This window comes from Haliotis cracherodii, unplaced genomic scaffold, assembly GCF_022045235.1.
Source record: "Haliotis cracherodii isolate W230 unplaced genomic scaffold, xgHalCrac1.p SCAF_9, whole genome shotgun sequence".
In the NCBI taxonomy this organism is placed as follows: domain Eukaryota; kingdom Metazoa; phylum Mollusca; class Gastropoda; order Lepetellida; family Haliotidae; genus Haliotis; species Haliotis cracherodii.
Window position 1 is genome coordinate 55339601 of NW_027266343.1, and position 21265 is coordinate 55360865.

Sequence of the window (21265 nt, forward strand, 5' to 3'; positions counted from 1 at the left end):
TGGTGTGTGGACGTCACTAGACCTGGTAATACACCTTGGTGAGTGGATGTCACTAGTTCTAGTTATACACCTTGGTGTGTGGACGTCACTAGACCTGGTAATACACCTTGGTGAGTGGATGTCACTAGACCTAGTTATACACTTTGGTGTGTGGATGTCACTAGATCTAGTTATACACCTTGGTGTGTGGGCGCCACTAGATCCAGGTATACACCTTGGTGTGTGGATGTCAACAGATCTGGTTACTCACCTTGGTGTGTGGACGTCACTAGATCTAGTTATACACCTTGGTTATACACCTTGGTGAGTGGACGTCACTAGATCTGGTAATACACCTTGGTGTGTGGACGTCACTAGACCTGGTAATACACCTTGGTGAGTGGATGTCACTAGTTCTAGTTATACACCTTGGTGTGTGGACGTCACTAGACCTGGTAATACACCTTGGTGAGTGGATGTCACTAGACCTAGTTATACACTTTGGTGTGTGGATGTCACTAGATCTAGTTATACACCTTGGTGTGTGGGCGCCACTAGATCTAGTTATACACCTTGGTTATACACCTTGGTGTGTGGACGTCACTAGATCTCGTTATACACCTTGGTGTGTGGACGTCACTAGATCTGGTTACTCACCTTGGTGTGTGGATGTCACTAGATCTGGTTACTCACCTTGGTGCGTGGAATCCACTAGATCTAGTTATACACCTTGGTGTGTGGACGTCACTAGATCTAGTTATACACCTTGGTGTGTGGATGTCACTAGATCTAGTTAGACATCTTGGTGTGTGGACGTCACCAGATCTGGTTATCTCCATGATAGCGAGCATGAATGCATTGTGTACCACTGTACATCACTGTAGGCCGATATATAGAGCAGTTCTGTTATCTGAACACTCACAGACATTACCTTGTATGGATGACACAATGTCTTGTTATACACTTTTGTGTGTGGATGTCAACAGATCTGGTTGTACACCTTGGTGTGTGGACGACACTAGATCTGGTTATACACCTTGCTATGTGGACGTCACTAGATCTAGTTATACACCTTGGTGTGTTGAATACACTAGATCTAGTTATACACCTTGGTGTGTGGACGTCACTAGATCTAGTTATACACCTTGGTGTGTGGACGTCTGTGGATCTAGTTAGACACTTTGATGTGTGGATGTCACTAGATCTGGTTATACACCTTGGTGTGTGGATGTCACTAGATCTGCTTATTCACCATGGTGTGTGGATGTCACTAGATCTGCTTATTCACCATGGTGTGTGGATGTCACTAGATCTGCTTATTCACCATGGTGTGTGGATGTCACTAGATCTGCTTATTCACCATGGTGTGTGGATGTCACTAGATCTAGTTATAATACACATGTGTAATGTAAGCCATGTGTTATGTAAGTTGTTTGGTTATTAAAAGCATTTGTGTTTTGAAGCAATTACGTATTGTAATAACACACCTCTATTTGACCCACATACAGACACACTGACCTACATGGAGACACACTGCCCTACGTACAGAAACACTGGCCTACATACACACACGCTGGCCTACATATAGGCACACCACACTATATACAGACTTATTGGCCTACATATCGACACACTGACCTACAGAACGTCGCCTTCACGACATGTTGCATCTCAGTCACCAGTATGTCTGGCAGTCTATTTTCCTCTGACAATATGTGGTTATTCAGGAATTCGCAGTCTCGCTGCCTCTGTAACAGCTGTGGCTCTACCAACCCTAGAACACCAAAGTTTGCGTACGGTGCCAATATTACACCATGTGTTGGAAGCATGAACGATCTTTGCACAGAACTCTTGTTGGGTCTAACAATGCCCGAGCCAATTGGCGTGACAAGCAATCGCTTTTAACCACAATACTCAGCACTCTAGACTTGCACAAGTCTTTAAGGCAATAAGAAATAGTTTAAATTATCATTTCTAGATTATGTAAATATTAGGAACAAGTTGTCCCTTTTAGAGACAGCAGTCCTTACATGTATTGTCCACATATCTAGACTTGCTTAGCAGAAGGATAGACTTACTAGACATCCATGAACTTTTCTTTCAGTACAGCCTTGGAGCAAGGCTACCAGCACCCAATGCTTCCAGCAGCCGTTGACAAAGTCTTCACCGAGAGCGAGCTACAGCCGAGGAATCAGTCACTCACTCATAGCTTCAGTTGAAGTACGACCCACTGCTCCAGCGCCACTCATTCTCTCTCAGTCTGTCCGCCAGACTCGTCCACCATCGTCCACAAACGTCCAAGAACGCATGTCCTGAATTAACTTAGCCTGTAACATACAAATACTGTCTGAGAAGTTCTATCAAATAGCATATATATATATAGCAGGGATGTTGGTAGAATGAGTAAGGGTTGACAGTATTACAGTTATAGAAACTTGTTGTAGGGGGAATGGGGGTGGGGGGCTGGGAGTAGCATCCTTGCACTTTTGGCTTATTCAGCTTGTTTTGAATGGTCGAGAACGCGAGGGGCGAGAATGTCCTTTACATTACTTGATGAAGGTGATGTGAGCCGACCAGTCCTTGTTTTAACCCCGTAATTCCGAGCGTCAGGCAGGGTAAAACAAGTACCATCTTTTAACGTAATTTGGTCTCCCACTAGACCACGGAGGCGGTATCCAAAGTGATGCAGGTCATAGGCGTTTAGCAGCGTGGTGAAACCTACGGGAATAGTGGTGGCACATAATGATAAGACTTTACCGAGTCGGGGTTGTCGATATCTATCAGATGGGCACTCCAGTCGTGAGGTCTCGCTTTTCTGCAGTTTTGACTAGCGCTGTTCCATGACACGATCTGGGTGGGCTCCCTGAGGTCACTGAAGAAATAACAGTGCGCTGTCCCAGGTGACCAGACAGAGGGGCAACTCCCTAGGAATAACATAGACGTTGCACTTTAGGTTTCTAAAACACATCGACTGAAAATGTTTAAGGTCCCTTATCCCCAACTTGTCCTAAGATGCTAAATCGATCGGAAGGTCAAGCCATTTAACCTGACTGTATACATGCCCACATGGCACTGGGCGGTCTTTGTCTAGCTTAGATTCGTCTTTTGGCTGGCGACTGAGATGGCGCTGCATTATCACTGACTGGAGGTAATGAAATACATAAAATAATGATATACAAATACCGGCGCCCATGTAAGAGACAATGTGTATCAACAATTGTGTTGTTATACTACGTAAATAATATTTATCATGTTGGTATAATATGTACATGGAATACATTGTGTGGGTATAATCGAGCGAGGGAGTATGGTTTTACGCAGCTTTTAGCAATATTGCCGCAATACCACTGCTTGGGACACCAGATATGGGCTTCACACCCTTTACTCATGTGGCGAATCGAACCCGGGTTTTCGGCGTGACGAGCGAACACTTTAACCACTAGGCTACCCCATCACCGATCTTGGTATAATATATGTATGTCATAGTATTTATTGCGTTGGTATAACATGCGCATGATATGTTGTACTGATACGTTGGAACCCCCATGTCCAAGGCAGGAACTGACAGAAGCTACCCATACTGGAATATTCATGTGAACAAGGCAGGAAATGAAACGACCTGCGTTGTAATTGTACTGGACACAACCATGAGACAGTGGCCACTCTGCATTTGTATGAACAGGTAACATAACTGTAGGATGGAGTAGAGTGTCTGCATCCTACGGTGGCCCATAAGGGACATGGAGTCTGTTTTTCCATATTTTGATATTTCACTTACTTTTATCGTAACCTTTTGCAAATTAACACAATTTGTCATACAAATATGTAATAAATCATGTATAAAAACAACCGAAAACGTGGAAAATGTACTTTCAAGTATTTATTGAGTCTCTGAAATGTGAAGCGAAAATATCAAAAAACTAAAATGGAATGTCAAAAACCAAAACGAAAATGTCAAAAACTAAAATGAAACCACAGAAAACCATTCATAATAGTTTTCTGCATTTTCATTTTAGTTTTTGACATTTTCGTTTTTGTTTTTTGACATTTTCTTTGTAGTTTTTGACATTTTCGTTTCACTGTTCTGCGATTCAATATCTTCTTTAAACATGATTTATCACATATTTGTAAGACAAATCGTGTGAATTTACAAAAGGTAACGACAAAAGTAAGCGAAATATCAAAATATGGAAAAACAGACTCCATGTCCCTTATGGGCCACCGTAGCATCCACCCCGGGTACACGGTATACTGACCGTTCAAGGTGTTCATCTGACAGATATAACCAAGCTTGTGAGCGCATCGCTTGGCACTCAGCGTCGAGGCGGCGTTGAGGGCGGCGCAGTTGGACCTAATGTCACTGGTTTCCTTGTCCCGGATCTGGGTGGATCTGGACAAACAACAGTTGGGTAGGTCATGACTGCATTCTGACAGTGGTAAACATAGTCTATAACACTCTAGGGTAAGTGAGTTATGCTTCGCTTTGAGTACTTACAGAATTATTATTATTTAATGAAGAATAGGTCCCAAGAACCAACTAAAGAGGCTTAAGTTGTCAAATTCTGACATGGCTGAGTCATCGTGCCCCTGGATTGGAGCTCATGTTTTCAGTCACTGGTATTTATTTACAAGCCACCGTGATATAGCGGGTATGTTGCTGGATATGGCTACAGCATTCACTCGCTCACCGAGTCTTCACCGTATACCTTATACGTTGAACCAAATACATACCTACGGTGCAGGCCAGCAATGCTTGGCGGACTTGCTACGCCCGTCGGCTACAAGTAGTCTAACCCTGATTTAGGCCTAGATGTTCGAACAAACAAGAGTTGTGGAGGCTTTGGAATCTCTAAAGGGGGGTCATCGTTCGAACGAGAAAGTCCGAAGCTGCCGTTAGGTCCGGGCGGCGTGAATGCCATGAGACGTCAGAACTGACTCTTCAAGGGGAATGACAGGTACAGAAGCCATCAGTAAAACCGAAATGTTAGGGACAGAATGGATTGAGCTAATTTACTGGCGTGTTTGAAAATTAGAGCAGCGAAGGATTTGGAATTAGAAATTGAGAGGTTGAAGATGGAAGTTTTGGAACCACACGATCTTGCGAACGCCAAGATTTCACAGCATGCGACCTAAGATTTCAGAGATTTCTTGTTGACACACAAACACAGAAAGTAGAAATAAGTAATGATATTACACTAGATTTTGGCCATAAGAAAACTAAACTGTTAATGTCCACAATAGAAATGTTGACCTATGCTAATCTTGGAGTTATGTGTGATTGGTCGAAAGTGGGGAACGCTGGATGATTAGCTTAAATGCACGCAGGACATTGCAGGACATTGCAGGACATTGCAGATACGGCGCTGAATACATATGGTCCACTGTGTTGTGATATGATCAGGAAGACAGTCAGAATCTGAGAGAAGAAGGATTTCGATGGGGCACACCTTCCCAAAACATCAGACCCGTGAAGTTCCGGGGTAGAATTTGTCTTCAGCAACCCATTCTTGCTCTAAATGGCGACTAAGCTAGTCGTTAAAGACGACTAACGACATCTGATAGTCGCTGACTTGGTTGATACATTTCATCTATCCCAATTGCGTGGATCGATGCTCATGACTGGATTGTCTGGTCCAGACTCGAATATTTACAGACCGCCGTCTTATAGCTGAGTGCGGAGTTGAACAACAAACAAAACCCCGACATCAGGGATTATTGGTGGTGACTATGCCCAACACACCAACAGCAATGGCACTATCTGATAGGAGCCTGGAGGTACCAATCAACAAAGAAATGATTATGAGTAGAGATTAACTTGTTTGATGGGCATTACTTAGAAGTTGACGGATGACAAGATAACACAATATTTTTATGGATAACAACTTCTTTAATACTGTGAAAAGCGACGTTTTGGTATAGATCCTTATACCGTTGTCAAGCAAGACTGAATGAGGGACATAGTGCAGAATATATATAGTAGGTGGAGGATTGACAGTAGAGGATTAAAAGTAACAACAAAAGCTTACATGAGAGGGATAACATAGGTAGGTGTGACAACAAAGGGATAATGCTGACATCTGACATCTCTGACCACATCAACCATCTCAACACTACCCTCCAACCAGACACCTTCTCCTCACTGCGCTCTGCCCAGACCAAGGCCAACAACAAACTGCGCACGAAGACCAAAGCCAACCACATCGACAAGTTTCAACACCTCCTCACCGAGAAGCCCCAATCCAACACCTCAAGTCGACTTAAAATAAAACAGCACCACTGTAAAACCGTCATCAACCTCAGCAAAAAGCAACTTACTACAGAACAGACCAACGTCCTGTCAAAAGGCCTGAAGTACATCCCCACCAGACCACTACGGAACCACGATGACTTCATCTCCAACATCTAGAAAGGGCTTCAGCAACTGGCACCAGGAGGTACGGTTGACTACCTACGTCACCAGATCTGTGACATCCTTGCCAAAACCAAATCACAAACCCCCAACCTCACCAGAGCTGAGACAAAAGCCATTAAACAACTCCGGGATGACAACACCATCAAGATTGCCCCTGCTGACAAGGGCAAGGCCATAGTCATCATGGACACTGACCACTTCCATGAGCTAGTGAACAACATTCTCCAAGACCCCGCCACCCACTCCAAGATCAAGAAGGACCCAACCGCCAAACTCCTTCGCCAACATAAAACCCTCCTTAAACAACTTAGAGACAACTTTGAAATTAGCCAAGCTCTTCACAACCAACTCTCCATCAATCACCCCCAGCCACCCTATGCCAGAGCCACCATCAAAATCCACAAGAACCCTCCTAAAGCCCGTCTACTTGTGTGTTCTCGAGATACTGTCTTCTACAAAACGGCCCAACACCTAACCAGAATCCTTGCCCCCTTAGGAAAAACAGCCGACTCCTTCATCTCTGACTCCACGGACTTCTGCTCCAAACTCAAGAACATCACCAATCCAGATCAAATCATCAGTTACGATGTAGTAGACCTCTTCACCAACGTACCCATACATGACACTCTGCAAATTCTCCGCCGTCGCATCACTGAAACTCCTCCTGAAACCAGCCTAACCACCGAATATATCATCGCCCTCACCACCGCCTGTATCCCCACCACATACTTCACCTGGGGCGACGAGTATTATCAACAGATACACGGCCTACCCATGGGATCCCCACTGTCTCCTATCCTTACTGAAATCTACATGACCCACCTCGAACAGCAAGCCCTCGCAACATCACCCATCCAACCTATTTGCTGGTGCAGGAAAGTTGACGACACCTTTGTCATCCTAAAACAAGACCAAGACCCAACCCTGCTACTACAACATCTTAACCAACAACACCCCCGAGTACAGTTCACCATCGAAACAGAAAAGGACAACCAACTACCCTTCCTAGATGTCCTCGTCTCTAGAAGCCCAGCTAACAGAATCCAAACCAGTGTCTACCGGAAGCCCACCCACACCGACCAGTATATCCACTTCAACTCCAACCACCCTCTTAGAATCAAGACTGGCATCATCTCCACCCTTACCAAACGAGCCATCAACCTTTCCTCTGCTGACCCCAAACCTGAGATCGAACTCCTCCGCCAAGTCATCGCCTCTGTACTCTATCCCACACCAAGACCTGCGACCCTTAAACCCGAATCAGCGCCATTCCGCATCGCCCTCGCGTTCATAGGAAAAGCCTCCCACATCATCAGCCGCCTCCTCAAACAGCAAGCCAACATCGACACCCACTTCACCAACTCCAACTCCCTCAACACCATGCTAAGAGCCAACGGCAGGAACACATCTAAACCCCAAGAGGCTAAAGGTGTAGTCTACAAAATTGACTGCAACTGTGGACAATCTTACGTAGGTGAAACATCCCGCCATATCAACACCAGAATCAAAGAGCATAAAACCTCCACCATCAAATCCGACAGCAAATCAGCCATCTCGGACCATATCAGCAACTGTCCCAATCACATCATCAACTGGGACAACGTCCAAATCCTCGCCAACAACCTCCATGATTTCACGAAAAGAAAACTAACAGAATCAGTCTACATTCGCCGCCAACAGAGATCAAGGCTATTTCATCCCAAACGCCTACTATGAACTCATCAAACAATATTCACCTGTTTATTGGCTTCATGCCCCTATTGGCTTATAGATATGTGTTTTCTGTCCATCGTGTTGTGATAGCATCATCCTTGTTGTCACACCTACCTATGTTATCCCACTCATGTATGCTCTTGTTGTTACTGTTAATCCTCTACTGTTAATCCTCCACCTACTATATATATTCTCCACTGTTTCCCTCATTCTTGCTTGACAACGGTATAAGGATCTATACCGAAACGTCGCTTTTCACAGTATTAAAGAAGTTGTTATCCATAAAAATATTGTGTCTATCTTATGAGTAGAGATCTTTCTCTCCAGGTGACAGTGGGTCAACACTGGGTATTATAAACAGGCTCGGTGTAGGATGGTCCCTGTTTGTTCTGTATAGTCTATTAAATGTATATCATATGTTATGTGTTGACATCTTGAACGGAGGGGGGCACAACGGTAGGAGGAACAGCGCAACCACGAACTGCACGTGCTTCATAACGGTACAGGGAATGACAGCATAAGAGGGGGCGTCTCATGATAATTGTAATAGCAATATAACTCGTTCATGTCACAGCCCTCTTCGCTCAGACTTGAGATATCGCAATATACAGCAGTGAACTTTTGTAACTTCTTCTCTTTTAACATGTTTTAATCTTTGTGGTCATAGCTTTTATTATCTGGCCTGGGACATTTTATAATATCCTTTATAAACCTCCAGTGACGTCATGCTATTGTACTCCCGTACAGGGCTGTAATGATATCCTCGGTGTTTGTATTGATACAACTTCTGTTGTACAACATTGTAACATTTGAATGTTTCTCGCTAGAAATGTATTTTGGATTTTAATACAATGTAATGAAATGTTAGACAAAAAACAATTTGTTTTCTTTATATTGCCGTGGATCGAACACGCAACCTTCGTTTATAAATACTTACAATACTTTTAAGAATGTCTTTTTCAAGTACCGTACGCCAGCAACAGATATTCTACGCCCGTTTCCATAGGTTCATGGAAAGTATGTTTGAAACATAGAAATGTTGATAAATTCTGTTTTAAGTTTCTTTTTTGGTTCATAAGTTAAATAAAACACTCCCCCTCATGTTTTTTTATGATATTTAAAACCCTTGGGGCTCGGTAACATCCAAAAGTGAGGTCCAATATGCCTACTTAAGGCTAGCATCATGCCTGTTCACAATTTCTGTGTTTAAGGTCAGATTTATTTCCGAACACAAGTGCTCATATTTAACATACGTTGGTAAACCATTTGTGTTTATTTATGTGTTTTCTGCAACATAATATGATGTTAAGTAACAGTGTAAATGTAAAGAAAAGTATCACATTCAGAAATTAATAACGTCATGTCTAGTCAGTGAAGCCCAAGCGCTACTTACACCACGTCGTGTACCGGAAGTTGCCCGTTGCCCTACCGGAACTGCCTTGTGCTTGTATTGGAAACATTGGGGTGAAGGTCATTCAGCAAGGTCCAGTAAGCAGTGTCACTCGGGTATTTAGCCATGTTTTTCTTGGTCAAATCCTGAATAAGACATTTCCTTTGTACTCAGTGTCAAGCGTACCCGCAATAACGTGTTATTTCAGTGTGTGTTATGTTGTAGATCTTAAGTGTACTGTACTGTTACTAGGTGTTGTATTGTCCCGGTAGGCTTTCTAAACATTTAAAAGGAAATTCAATGCGCATTCATTCATTCACCTCTTCTACCATAGAAACCGTAATCTTCTATACGACTGAATCATTACTACATTCATATCGTTCCATTCTAATTATAGGCCAACACAGATATTGAAAGTGACAACAATCTCAACATTAAGATGGGGTGAAATGTGGTTCACTCATCAGTGCTTCACTCATCGCTGTTGATACAAGCTGCACATAAATGCAGCTCCCCAGGGTAGTAGTTTTGCCTAGAGGCTCACCGGTATATAAATAGATTATCATCATTCCCGAAATAACCATGTCATCATTTTTACCCAATATGATATGTTTTCAGCCATAGCCTTTGACAGTTCCTGATGTTAAAAAAAATTATTATGTATGTTTGTAACTAGATTGAATCTCGTGAGAAATGTACTTTATACATTTCACTATCAAGTTGCATCGATGAAAACATTTGAAACATCCTATCTGTGATATATTCTATACAATGATTTCTTTTTCTGAAATTTCCACTTAAGGCGCCACTTATTCAAAAAATGACGTGGTTATTGCGTAATTTGATTCAGGACATATTTTCCTACAAAATGATACCAAATATACCCATTTCTTGATTATTATTTTTTTGTATGCAACCTCTTTAATAACAAGACAAATGTGGCTGACCCATATGACATATCAAGCGCCGGTCAGCGTAACACGAAATGCCAGTCTTGCCAGTATCTGACTAATTGAACAGCTCTAAAGTCTATAAACAGTTTAAATGGGAGTTGCACGTTTGACGTTTTCACTTTCAAAGCTGCATCCAACAGTAATGATTTTATTTATTATATTAGGCAGTGTATTGTAACCGGGAACAACATTTTGTGTGTTGTGTGTTGGATACTACTTCCGTTAAATCAACTTATACATAATTGAGAGACACAGTATCCGGAGTTGCCCAATGCATTTCACTACCTATGAATGGGTATAAAAAAAACATGTCCTTTAACGGGATTCCATATGCATTGTTCAGCATCGTGCTGACAACAACCACTCAGAAAAACAACAAAATTACGCAATTATTCAACATTACGAAATGCCACGCCTGTCCGAAAGTGAGCGTCTGCGAGACATTGGTCTGCTTGAAGCAGGATCGAGTCAACGTGATGTTGCAAGATAATTTAACGTCCACAGAAACATCATTTGGTGTTTATGGCAACGTTGGCAACAGACGAATGCAGTCAGAGACCATCCTCGAAGTGGCAGGCCATGCGTAACCAGTAATCGACAAGACAACTGGATTCGAACAACACACCTACGAAATCAATTCCAGCGAGCAACAGTGATTGCAAGAAGCATCCCTGGCCTTCGACGAATATCTTCACAAACCGTACGTCACCGCCTCAGATGTGCAGGGATTGTCGCCAGAAGACCCGCCAGACGTCCCATTTTGACAGGAAACCACCATCAAGGACGTCTACAGTGGTGCAGACAGCGTCTACGCTGGACGGCCATGCAGTGGGGACAAGTTCTATTCACTGACGAGTCTCGTTTTCACCTCAGCCACAGCGATGGACGGATTCGAGTGTACCGACGTCGTGTTGAACGTTACGTCAATCATTGTGTCATGGAAGAAGATCGGTTCGGGGGCGGCAGCGTTATGGTATGGGGTAGGATAACAGCAAGACAGAGGACCCGTTTGATAGTGATAGAGGGAAATCTCAATGGACAGCGCTACCGCAACGAGATCATCGGCCCTGTTGTTCTACCCTGTGCAGCATGCAACACAAACTGAAGTCACGAAATGTAAAATTGAACAGCTTTTCATCACCTGCGCCGGTGGCTCAGTGGGAAAACAATGGACTAGAAGACTAAACGCGATATTTGAGGTTGCAGGTTCCATTCCCGTCAGTCATAATGAACACTGTCTTTGATTTTAGACGTTTTGGGACGTTTGGAACACCAAGTACACATTTCATCTTCTAATTAACTCAGCAGGTCTTACTGGGGAAAAGTAAAACCACACACCAGGTCCCACTAGGAACAAGTAAAACCTCCCAAGAGGTTGTTATGAGATAGGAATATACCTACAATACAATAAACAAACGTGGCTGTTGGTTTAGAATGTAACCTTGATCAAATAACCTTTGAGCAAGAGTCGTATGACGCTCTTTAAAATCTTACAAGGAAGGGCTTGCTCGATTTAACATCAAAAGATGTGAATTGTGGACACCACAAGCTGGAGCTGCTGGAATATTGCTCCACAAAAGGGGATGTTTTAAAGTCGTCTTGTGGAGAGGGTTTTTTTCACTCTGAATCTTGTATGCATGGACCTAAATATATCTCACCGTCTCCTTTTTTCAGGTTCAGGTGGGTAAATACGCAATAACGGATTGGCTATGTGAAGACATTCACATTGTGTTGTTACCATAAACAAAGATGATCGATCAATTGTATCCCGTTCTTACCGATGAAGGACATATCAGCTGACGAGTGACATTATCTAGCTACGGCTGTGTTCTGGCTTAAAGTTGTGAAAATAGATGTGTGCAGAATGCCTGAATGATTTGATCACCTTACAAGCAGGTATGTTCTCCAAGGTACATTAATGTATAATGGAATAGGTTTGAAATAGTATCGGAGAAAAGAAAAGTATCATGTTATAACAAGTATAGAATGTAGATGTGAGTAGCGAGACCTGGATCCAAGGACACCGTTCAGACAACTGCCCATACGAATGGTCTCACCTTTGTCTCTTCAGAAACGAAAACAATGAACGAATGTTCTTCATCGTTTTAGCTCACTTAAATAGCCTTAAGGTGTAAATACGTCTGGCCTTATTAAGGAAAGTCAACAGGTACCTTCTGTCAGAGCACTTATAACCAGAGCAAAATCAATTCTGTGGCTCAGTTTGTTTAAGGAAATAATCACTTCCGGTTGCAGTTTCGAAAAAAAAAACACGTCCTTATTATAAACCTAAAAGTTCCATGCTTGTAGCTCGTTTTGCATCGAAGCTATTAGTGTTTGAATTGTCTAACTTCCGGGTTTAGAAAATATTTTCTGAAGTCACCTGGTTCCATCACAGTTTATGCAAATAGTTATTGGCACTTGTAATTTGAATTCTTTCACTTTATTCCAAAATTCCTTGATACATAATTAAAACTTTAAAGCGGAATTCTCATAGTTCTAGCTTGGTTCGTTTAGTTCGTGTGTGTTAAGTACTTCTGGTTTGGATTATGTCACTTGTTGTAAAAGTTACCATGGTTGTATTATTTTACACCAGATAAAGGCAGTTAATTGGAGTGTTTAATTGATGCTTCTAATTTGTGTCGAAAGGGGTGTCAATAAAATGAGGAGAGAAGCACCATTTACTGCCTTTACACTGACCGAGGAACTGGTGTAAAGTCCCCTTTAAACCGTTATATACACATGCACAAAAGTTAAGCGCCACCATATTCATAGTCTCTTGATTTCACGTGTGGAAATCAGAAATACGAAATGTGATTATGTATGACTGAATTAGGCTTCCATAGTTTCATAAACCCAGATTTGTCCAGATACCACAAGGAACGCGTGATTTACTTGTTGCTGCAGTTCCCCTACCCTATAAATAGTGAAATTCAAGTTTCAGACACGTGGTTGCATTTTGCTCCTGTGTGAGATTCCCCTTCCAATAAAGATTGAAAATCAGCCATGGTGAGGAGAAAGTTAACGAACACTGAACGATCGCAAGTGATAGGCATGAAAAATGCTGGTATGTTATGCAGGGCCATTGCAAGACAAATGGGCCCTCATCACAGTGTTATCACTCGTTTGATTGTCAAACATGGTCAAACCAATGATTTCAATGACAGGCATAGGTCTGGTAAAATTCATTTGCCACTTCAACAGATTTAAGACTGCAGTGGATTACCCTTCAGAGGCTCTCGACGATGACCGTAGGGCGTCGCCTCAGAGCTGCTGGTTATAACGCCAGAAGACCAGTAAAAACGTACATCAGCTGACTGAGAGGCACATGCGGAATCGTCTGATATGGTGTCATGCCCGTAGTCGATGGAACTTGGCCAACTGGAGAAGGATCCATTGGTCTGACGAGTGTCGAATGCTGCTACGAACTGCTGATGGTAGAATACGTGTTTGGACGAACGTAACACTCGTTTTGCACCAAGGAACATCAAGAAGACCTTAGCATGTGGCGGGGAGTCTGTCATGATATGGGGTTCTCGTGTTCTCATGTTCTCGTCTCCCACAGGACACTTTATCCTGCTTTGTTAGCTCTCGTAGTATGTGTGTCTTTTCTGACAAGGAGCATATTGTGCCAGATAGGTAAACATGCCTCAGTGTCCTCCTAGCTCTTTTTTGCAAGCAGCAGTGTTCATGTCTCTGACTGACTGAACTTTATCAGGATCTGGCTTCATTCCATCAGCTGCTAGAGTTTCACCAAGGAATTTCACTTCTTCTTGACATAGCTGAGTTTTAACCGGATTCAGCTTAACACCCTTCTCTCTGGTTCTCTGTAGTAACCCTTCGGCCGTGGTACTACCTGTGATGAGAATGTTATCGACTATCAGATAAGCATGTTCCAAACAATCAAAAGCACTATCCACCCTCTTTTGAGGGATCTCTCTTACACTTTTGATGCCAAAAGGTAATCTAAGGAATCTATAGCGTCCGAACGAGTACTGAGCAGTTATCAAGTTTATTACTGTTTTTGTACTCCCGAAGAAATTCATGACCACATTCCATAAGCGTATGGGGATAAATGCCCTATCTACTCCGCTGTTTTAGGCTGGGAGAACAAGATTTGATGATGACCTTAGGTCTGGACGTCTCTCAACTTACATCAATAAAGATAAAATCAAGGGGATAGAAAAACTGATACTGTCAGATAGACGTATTACCATAGCTGAACTTGGGGAAGACACATGTCTAAGCCATGGGTCCATTGAAACTATTATTCATGAACATGTACAGATGAATAAGATATCTGGTCGTTGGGTGCCAAGGTTTCCAAATTCTGGTCCTAAGGAAAAAAGAACTGACATTGCCAGAGAACATTTAGAGCTAATTGAGGAGGATTACGTCAAATTCAAATAGATATTAGTAATGGGTGATGAAACATGGGTCTACCACTATGATCCCGAGTCAAAACGTCAGTCCATGGAATAGCATCAATCCACTTCTCCGGCACCAAACAAATTCAAGTCTTCAACATAATCGAAGAAAGTGATGGCCACTGTCGTCTAAGATGTAAAGTGTGCGATCTTTGTTGATTACTTAGAAAGTCAAAAGACGATTACCAGGGATTTGCTTCATCACCTGAGATATTCTATCAAAGAAAGCAGGGAGGATTGCTGACTGCTGGAGTTCTACCGCTTCTTGACAAAACCTCTTTTTACACCACTTGACTTGCAAAGGCTGCTGTGCGACAGTGAGGGTTCGAAAAGCTTCTCACTCTCCATACTCATCATACCTGGCACCAAGTGATTTCCACCTGTTTCCTTAACTGAAAGAACACCTTCGTGGACGACAATGATGAACTCAAAGCTGCTGTTAATGGGTTTTTCAGGATCACTTCAGAAAACATCTTCCTGGCTGAAACTGAAAAGCTTGACTATCGATATGAATGAGAAGTGTACTGAAAAGCCGGGAGATTACGTTGAAAATTATCATAAAAAGACTTTTACAATTGTTGGTTTTGTTTTTTTGGCTTCGAACTTTTTGACCAGCCCTCGTATCAGTTATATTCAATGATACAACGAGAGATTATCAGATGCTCAAGTTGTACACATCAAATATTTAATGTCTTGATGACAAGTGATAAATGTAATATCATAAGAAATTTGGATATGTATATCTACACGTCTATGCAATTAAGGACAAAACTGCTGATATAAATTCTAATAATAATGGCTGCTGTACAGCTGCTGTGACATGGGCCGATGGCCTACCTAACCTTGCCGAATAAACAACAACAACCAGATGGCTGGATATATGCATAGCAGATTTGGAGGTTGTGACAGTAAGAATCGAACCAAGGTACTACCGTTGTTTGAACCAGATCTAGATCATCGGAACAGTTAGGAAATCGCAAAGTTGTCACTGAAACTTTTGATAGAACAACAGTAAGCTGAAGAAAATTGATACCATCGGATTGCACATACAAATACAGTACATACAAAGAGCAAAGGTTTTCGTGTCAAAGATTAAAATTGTCTTACTAAATCCTATTAGCTCTCCTGTCTCAGCAACAAACACATCAGTATAAATCGAAGCGTGAATTGTGACAATTGTATTTGATCACATTGAGGAAGATACTTGCCTTAAGGTAAAACGAGTGGTGACCACTCCAAAGTAATGTGCACATTACCTGCCTGAAGCACTACATATGTACCTCGCTGACCTGGTGTACATTACCTGTTTATAGCTCTACATATGTACTTAGCTCACCTTTGTGTACATTACCTGTTTATAGCTCTAAATATGTACCTACAAGAACAAAGACACTGTGTTGCGTGGGTGGCGTCTGTCTGAACTTGCAGGTGTGATCAGTGATGACATAAGTGAGTAGAACTCTTGTCTTGACCCACGCAGTGACAATTCACAGGATGTAATTAGTGTTTGAATGACATTGTTTATATACTTGTTACATGTGCTGCTCAATAAACAGTGATGTGTTACATAGTTGTTTGTTTTCAGCGTATGTCTAAGTTGAAATTTCTGCTATCCAAAATGTCTAATTGTTGATATAAATGCGATGTTTAATAATGCGAGCAAAGACCAGTCGCATTTAATTCACGCTCGCGTTAATTTCAAGATTTACAGTATCTTGCTGACCTGGTGTACATTACCTGTCTATAGCTCTACATATACATCTAGTTGACATGGTGATGTTGTTTTGACATAATGAGTAATTTGTAATTCACAAAGGGACACTTTTCTTTACAAAATAAAAATATGTTTTGTAAGAGAAGGAAATAAATTAACACTTCACTGCCGAGATGTAAGCAATTTGACGGCTTCTACAAGACCCAGTACCAGCCTACGCTGTGCAAGTACGTTATTGTATTGATCCTTCAAACCAGGAATATGCAGTATCACGTGATGTCTCAAGCTGCTTGAAAGCAGGTCCCCAGCCTACCTGGTATTTTGTGAACATTCGTGTAGATAGTCTTGTCATCGTCATCTACTTAGTGACAGTCTCTGGTACCGGGAGTAGTCTCGTCAGTCTGTGAATCCAGAGATCCTCTGTGAACGCTTTAAGATGACGTCGATGTGGTCAAGCGACGGTGGAAACTTGTGCCTGTTAGTTTACTTCGTGTTAGTATTTTCCACATGCAGCAGCAAGGTGGAGAAGATGGCGCCTAGTTTTGCCACTAGCAGGAACATTGGCATCAAATTGTGCCAAGTAAGATGTCATGAAAAGGGTGGATGTTTGAGTTTCGAATACAACTACGAAACTTTAACCTGTCGTCTATCAAGTGATGAAGCAAAGAATATTAAGAAGAGGGAAGGATTCATCGTAAAATCTATGGATCATTCTTATGTAAGTTAAAGATACAACCAGCTGAATAAAATCTAAATTCATGTAAATATCATGGTGTCTTCTCAATTATCATAGAACGCCATGTGTAAACTTCATTAGTAGTACTGCAATTCTGTACTTGATGCTGTCGTTCTGCCTCGGCGTTTCGTCGTAGGAATAGTGTAATTTGTGTTTTATAGCCATACAAATTGATGACAGTGAGAAGAGAAACAAACAAATCACTCATGTTTGCAGCGAAAAGGTTTTTCAGCTTTTATTTCATTATTACACCCTATCCGTTTTACCCGTACTCCTGGTATCCAATGGCCTACAATTCATAGTAAAGGCAATAAATACGTATGAAAAATGGTCCCTTTCGTTGGCGTTTAAAGGTTCAGACTGGGCCCTGTGCAACCAAGACCTGCAGCCTGAATTCCCGATGTTTGGAGACTAGATCTGGGAAAGCTGCCTGTGTAGACGGTAAGAGCCACACCCAGAGCATTTTACAATACTGAGCTTGGAACTGAGTGTTTTCAACTGCTTTCGAGAGGTTTTTTTTATCAATACACATTTATCTTTTGAGGTATATTTCTATTTCTTATCCTTCAAACACACTGTGAAATACTCAAATTAATTCACTGAGCTATGTATTTCTTGTCGAATGACTACCAGCATATCTTCGTTGCTAATGTGGTAGCATAATACTTTTATAATTAAATCTATTAGAATGACCATGCCATGCCTACTACTTTGAAGTGCTACATAATGTTTCCTTTGTATTCAATTAACAATATAACCACGGGATGGATTCTGACTTAGTCAGGGGTCAGTCTTGATCAACATATCTTGTTAAGTTGTAACCTGTTGGTTGCCTACACTATTATTTTTAAGTTTTCAGTGCTGTATCAGACCAAATGCACCGTCTATACAGAAAGCCTACTGTAGGCATTGATCATAAAATATATAACGTCAACGCCAAAAAATAATCAGTCTCGATTATCTAGAGAAACAGATTCCATTGGGTACAAAAGACAAAACAGCGGTGATAACTATGTAAAGTGATGACACCAGATGTTCGCGAAAAGGCCTAGGTTAGGCATGTCCTACCCTACTGGGAGAACCTGCGACTCGCACAATTTGAATAAAAAAAAGTAAGTGTTTGTTGCCATTCGTGACCAAATCGTGTTATTCCGGGACAACCTGAAAAGTGACTCGTGCTCCTCTCGTGTACATTTATGCGACCGGGTTCCGTCTTAGCGCAAACGGGCATACCCCAAACAATTGTCAACTCGTTGCGTAATGGTTCACATATATTTCCACATATATCATATATATTTCAGATGCAATTTAAAGCACATCGGGATATACGGAATTTGCAGTATCTTGTGTATTCATAGATTGATTGAAGCTTAGTAAAGTGTGTGTGAGTATCTAACCTTGCGTGGTGTTATTGCGTGTATGCGCATGCGCCAGTACATGAATGTTTAGGTAGGTAATTGGGAGCAACGGTCGTTGGACCAATCGCTCCTGGACTTCGCGAAACACTCACAACCATTCGAGTTGCAGACCCACACCATCAAACTTACACGGGGCTGATGACCGGGACACTAACAACGGGTGCGTTATTCTTCGCCGGTCGTCTCCAGACATAAACACGATAGTTTTCAACCCAAACATTCATCACTTTTTCCTTTTCAAGTGAATTATCTACAGTCCGAGGACGCTTCAAATGCGAGACCCGGTTGGTTGACAGCAAAAGTCAAGTCGTGTATCGCGACAGGTCAGTTTCCTCCTCACACGAGAGTTCGAGAGTTCGATGAATATTTTACACTCATTCCCGCTGAATCTTTGATCTTTCGTCATTCGTATACTGTATTTGAATTACCCTTTTAACCGATTCACAAAGATCATCAGATTTCCGAACGGCAGCAGACGACGTGAAGGGGAATAGGGGAATACAGATGCATGACAAAGATGTAACCGTATTCGACGTAATAAGCACGCAGGACGCTCTAAAAATTAGAAATAGGGGGCTTTTATTAGAATATTATTTTGGTGGAAAAAACAGAGTTGAAAGATAAATTTCGTGGCTGAAATGTTTATGTGCGACAGATTGCCAATAATAAAGGGTGCATATAACACACGAGTGCGTATTATACGCGAATAGGGGAAGGAAGCGGTGCGTATTATATGCGAATAGGGGTCGGAAGGGGTGCTAATTAGAAATTGTTCACTAGCCAATATATCAGCAAATCTCGCCGTGGGCGCTTATTAGAGCAGGGCGCTTATTACGTCAAATACGGTATTTATTATGTGTTACAGCGACTCCATTACCACCAGGCTGTCGCGACCTCTATCGCGCCAGCAACAAGGGGAACGTAGAGAAAGTGAGGCGGATCCTGTCTATGGGGGTTGTCAACGTCAACTGTAGAGTGGTGAGCACGACACCGCTGATGACGGCAGCACGCGCGGGACAGACAGAAGTAGTGGAGTTCCTTGTTAGTAAAGGAGCTGACGTGTCACTGATTGACCTACACCGTAACAACAGCCTTCACATCGCCTGTGCGTCAGGAAACGTGCATACGGTGATGTTTGTCCTGTCGCTCAACGTGGTGGACATCGACGCCAAGAACGTTTTCGGGCGAACAGCAGCCATGCTGGCGAGATACCGAAGACATCAGAGAGTGGTGACACTCCTGGAGTCCCACGGAGCTCGATGACATCAGTGTCGTAGACGGTGAAGGAGGAAATGTTGTTACCGACAGGTACATGGTGTGTCGTTCACGTCGTCGTGGTTTGTATTTTAGTTTCAAGATGAAAATGTTTGTTGTTTTTCAAGATAAATAAATCTTGTTGAAAGATTGTGGGACATTTTGTCGAATCCGCCCATCGCTGTGGCTGAGGTGAAACCGAGCCTCGTCAGTGAATAGAACTTGTCCCCACTGCATGGCCGTCCGGCGTAGACGCTGTCTGCACCAATGAAAACGTGCTTGACGGTGGTTTTCTGTCAAAATGGGACGTCTAGCGGATCTTCTGGCGACAATCCCTGCACATCTGAGGCGGCGACGTATGGTTTGTGAAGATATTCGTCGAAGGCCAGGGATGCTTCTTGCAATCACTGTTGCTCGCTGGAATTGATTTCGTAGGTGTGTTGTTCGAATCCAGTTGTCTTGTCGATTATTGGTTACTCGTGGCCTGCCACTCCGAGGATGGTCTCTGACTGCATTCGTCTGTTGCCAACGTTGCCATAAACACCAAATGATGTTTCTGTGGACGTTAAATTATCTTGCAACATCACGTTGACTCGATCCTGCTTCAAGCAGACCAATGTCTCGCAGACGCTCATTTTCGGACAGGCGTGGCATTTCGTAATGTTGAATAATTGCGTAATTTTGTTGTTTTTCTGAGTGGTTGTTGTCAGCACGATGCTGAACAATGCATATGGAATCCCGTTAACGCACATGTTTTTATACCCATTCTTGGGTAGTGAAATGCATGGGGCTTGCATAAAAGTCAACTTTTGCATGGAATGCATACTTTTCTGTAGCAGTTGCGTTTCTGTGACTTGATTCCATACATGTACTACAATATTGAAAACCAATCTTTACTTGTTTGAAAAATACACAAAAATATTGGTGTCACAGGAACTTTTGTTGTTGTGTATATCATCAAGATCAACATTAATTTCCGCTATTTCTACATCATTAATGTCTTAGATGAAAAATCTTGATTTGGATTTATTCTATTTCCTTATTGTTTCAGTGGGAGAACATTCACTACTTTTAATAACTCCATCTACATCAACAAGACCTGGGGCGGTCGGGTAGCCTAGTGGTTAAAGCGTTCGCTCGTCACGCCGAAGACCCGGGTTCGATTCCCAATGTGTGAAGCCCATTTCTGGTGCCCCCCGCCGTGATATTGCTGGAATATTGCTAAAAGCGGCGTAAAACCATACTCACTCACTCACTCAACAAGACCTAGAT

General features: G+C 42.3%; 1 protein-coding gene across 1 annotated transcript; it reads left to right on the forward strand.

Annotated features, from left to right (window-relative positions):
* Positions 1 to 6574: 6574 nt before the first annotated feature.
* Positions 6575 to 20002, forward strand: LOC139451994 (uncharacterized). Its single transcript, XM_071233273.1, has 3 exons — positions 6575 to 7722; positions 13649 to 13695; positions 19605 to 20002. The coding sequence occupies exons 1-3, from the start codon at positions 6575 to 6577 to the stop codon at positions 20000 to 20002; spliced, it is 1593 nt and encodes a 530-aa protein (XP_071089374.1).
* The last annotated feature ends 1263 nt before the right edge of the window (positions 20003 to 21265 follow it).

Coding starts and splice junctions, on each gene's coding strand:
- LOC139451994 (XM_071233273.1), top strand. CDS start 6,575: ATGGACACTGACCACTTCCATGAGCTAGTGAACAACATTCTCCAAGAC. Junction 7,723..13,648: donor ATCAGCCGCCTCCTCAAACA/GCAAGCCAACAT, acceptor CCACTTCAACAG/ATTTAAGACTGCAGTGGATT. Junction 13,696..19,604: donor AGAGGCTCTCGACGATGACC/GTAGGGCGTCGC, acceptor TATGTGTTACAG/CGACTCCATTACCACCAGGC.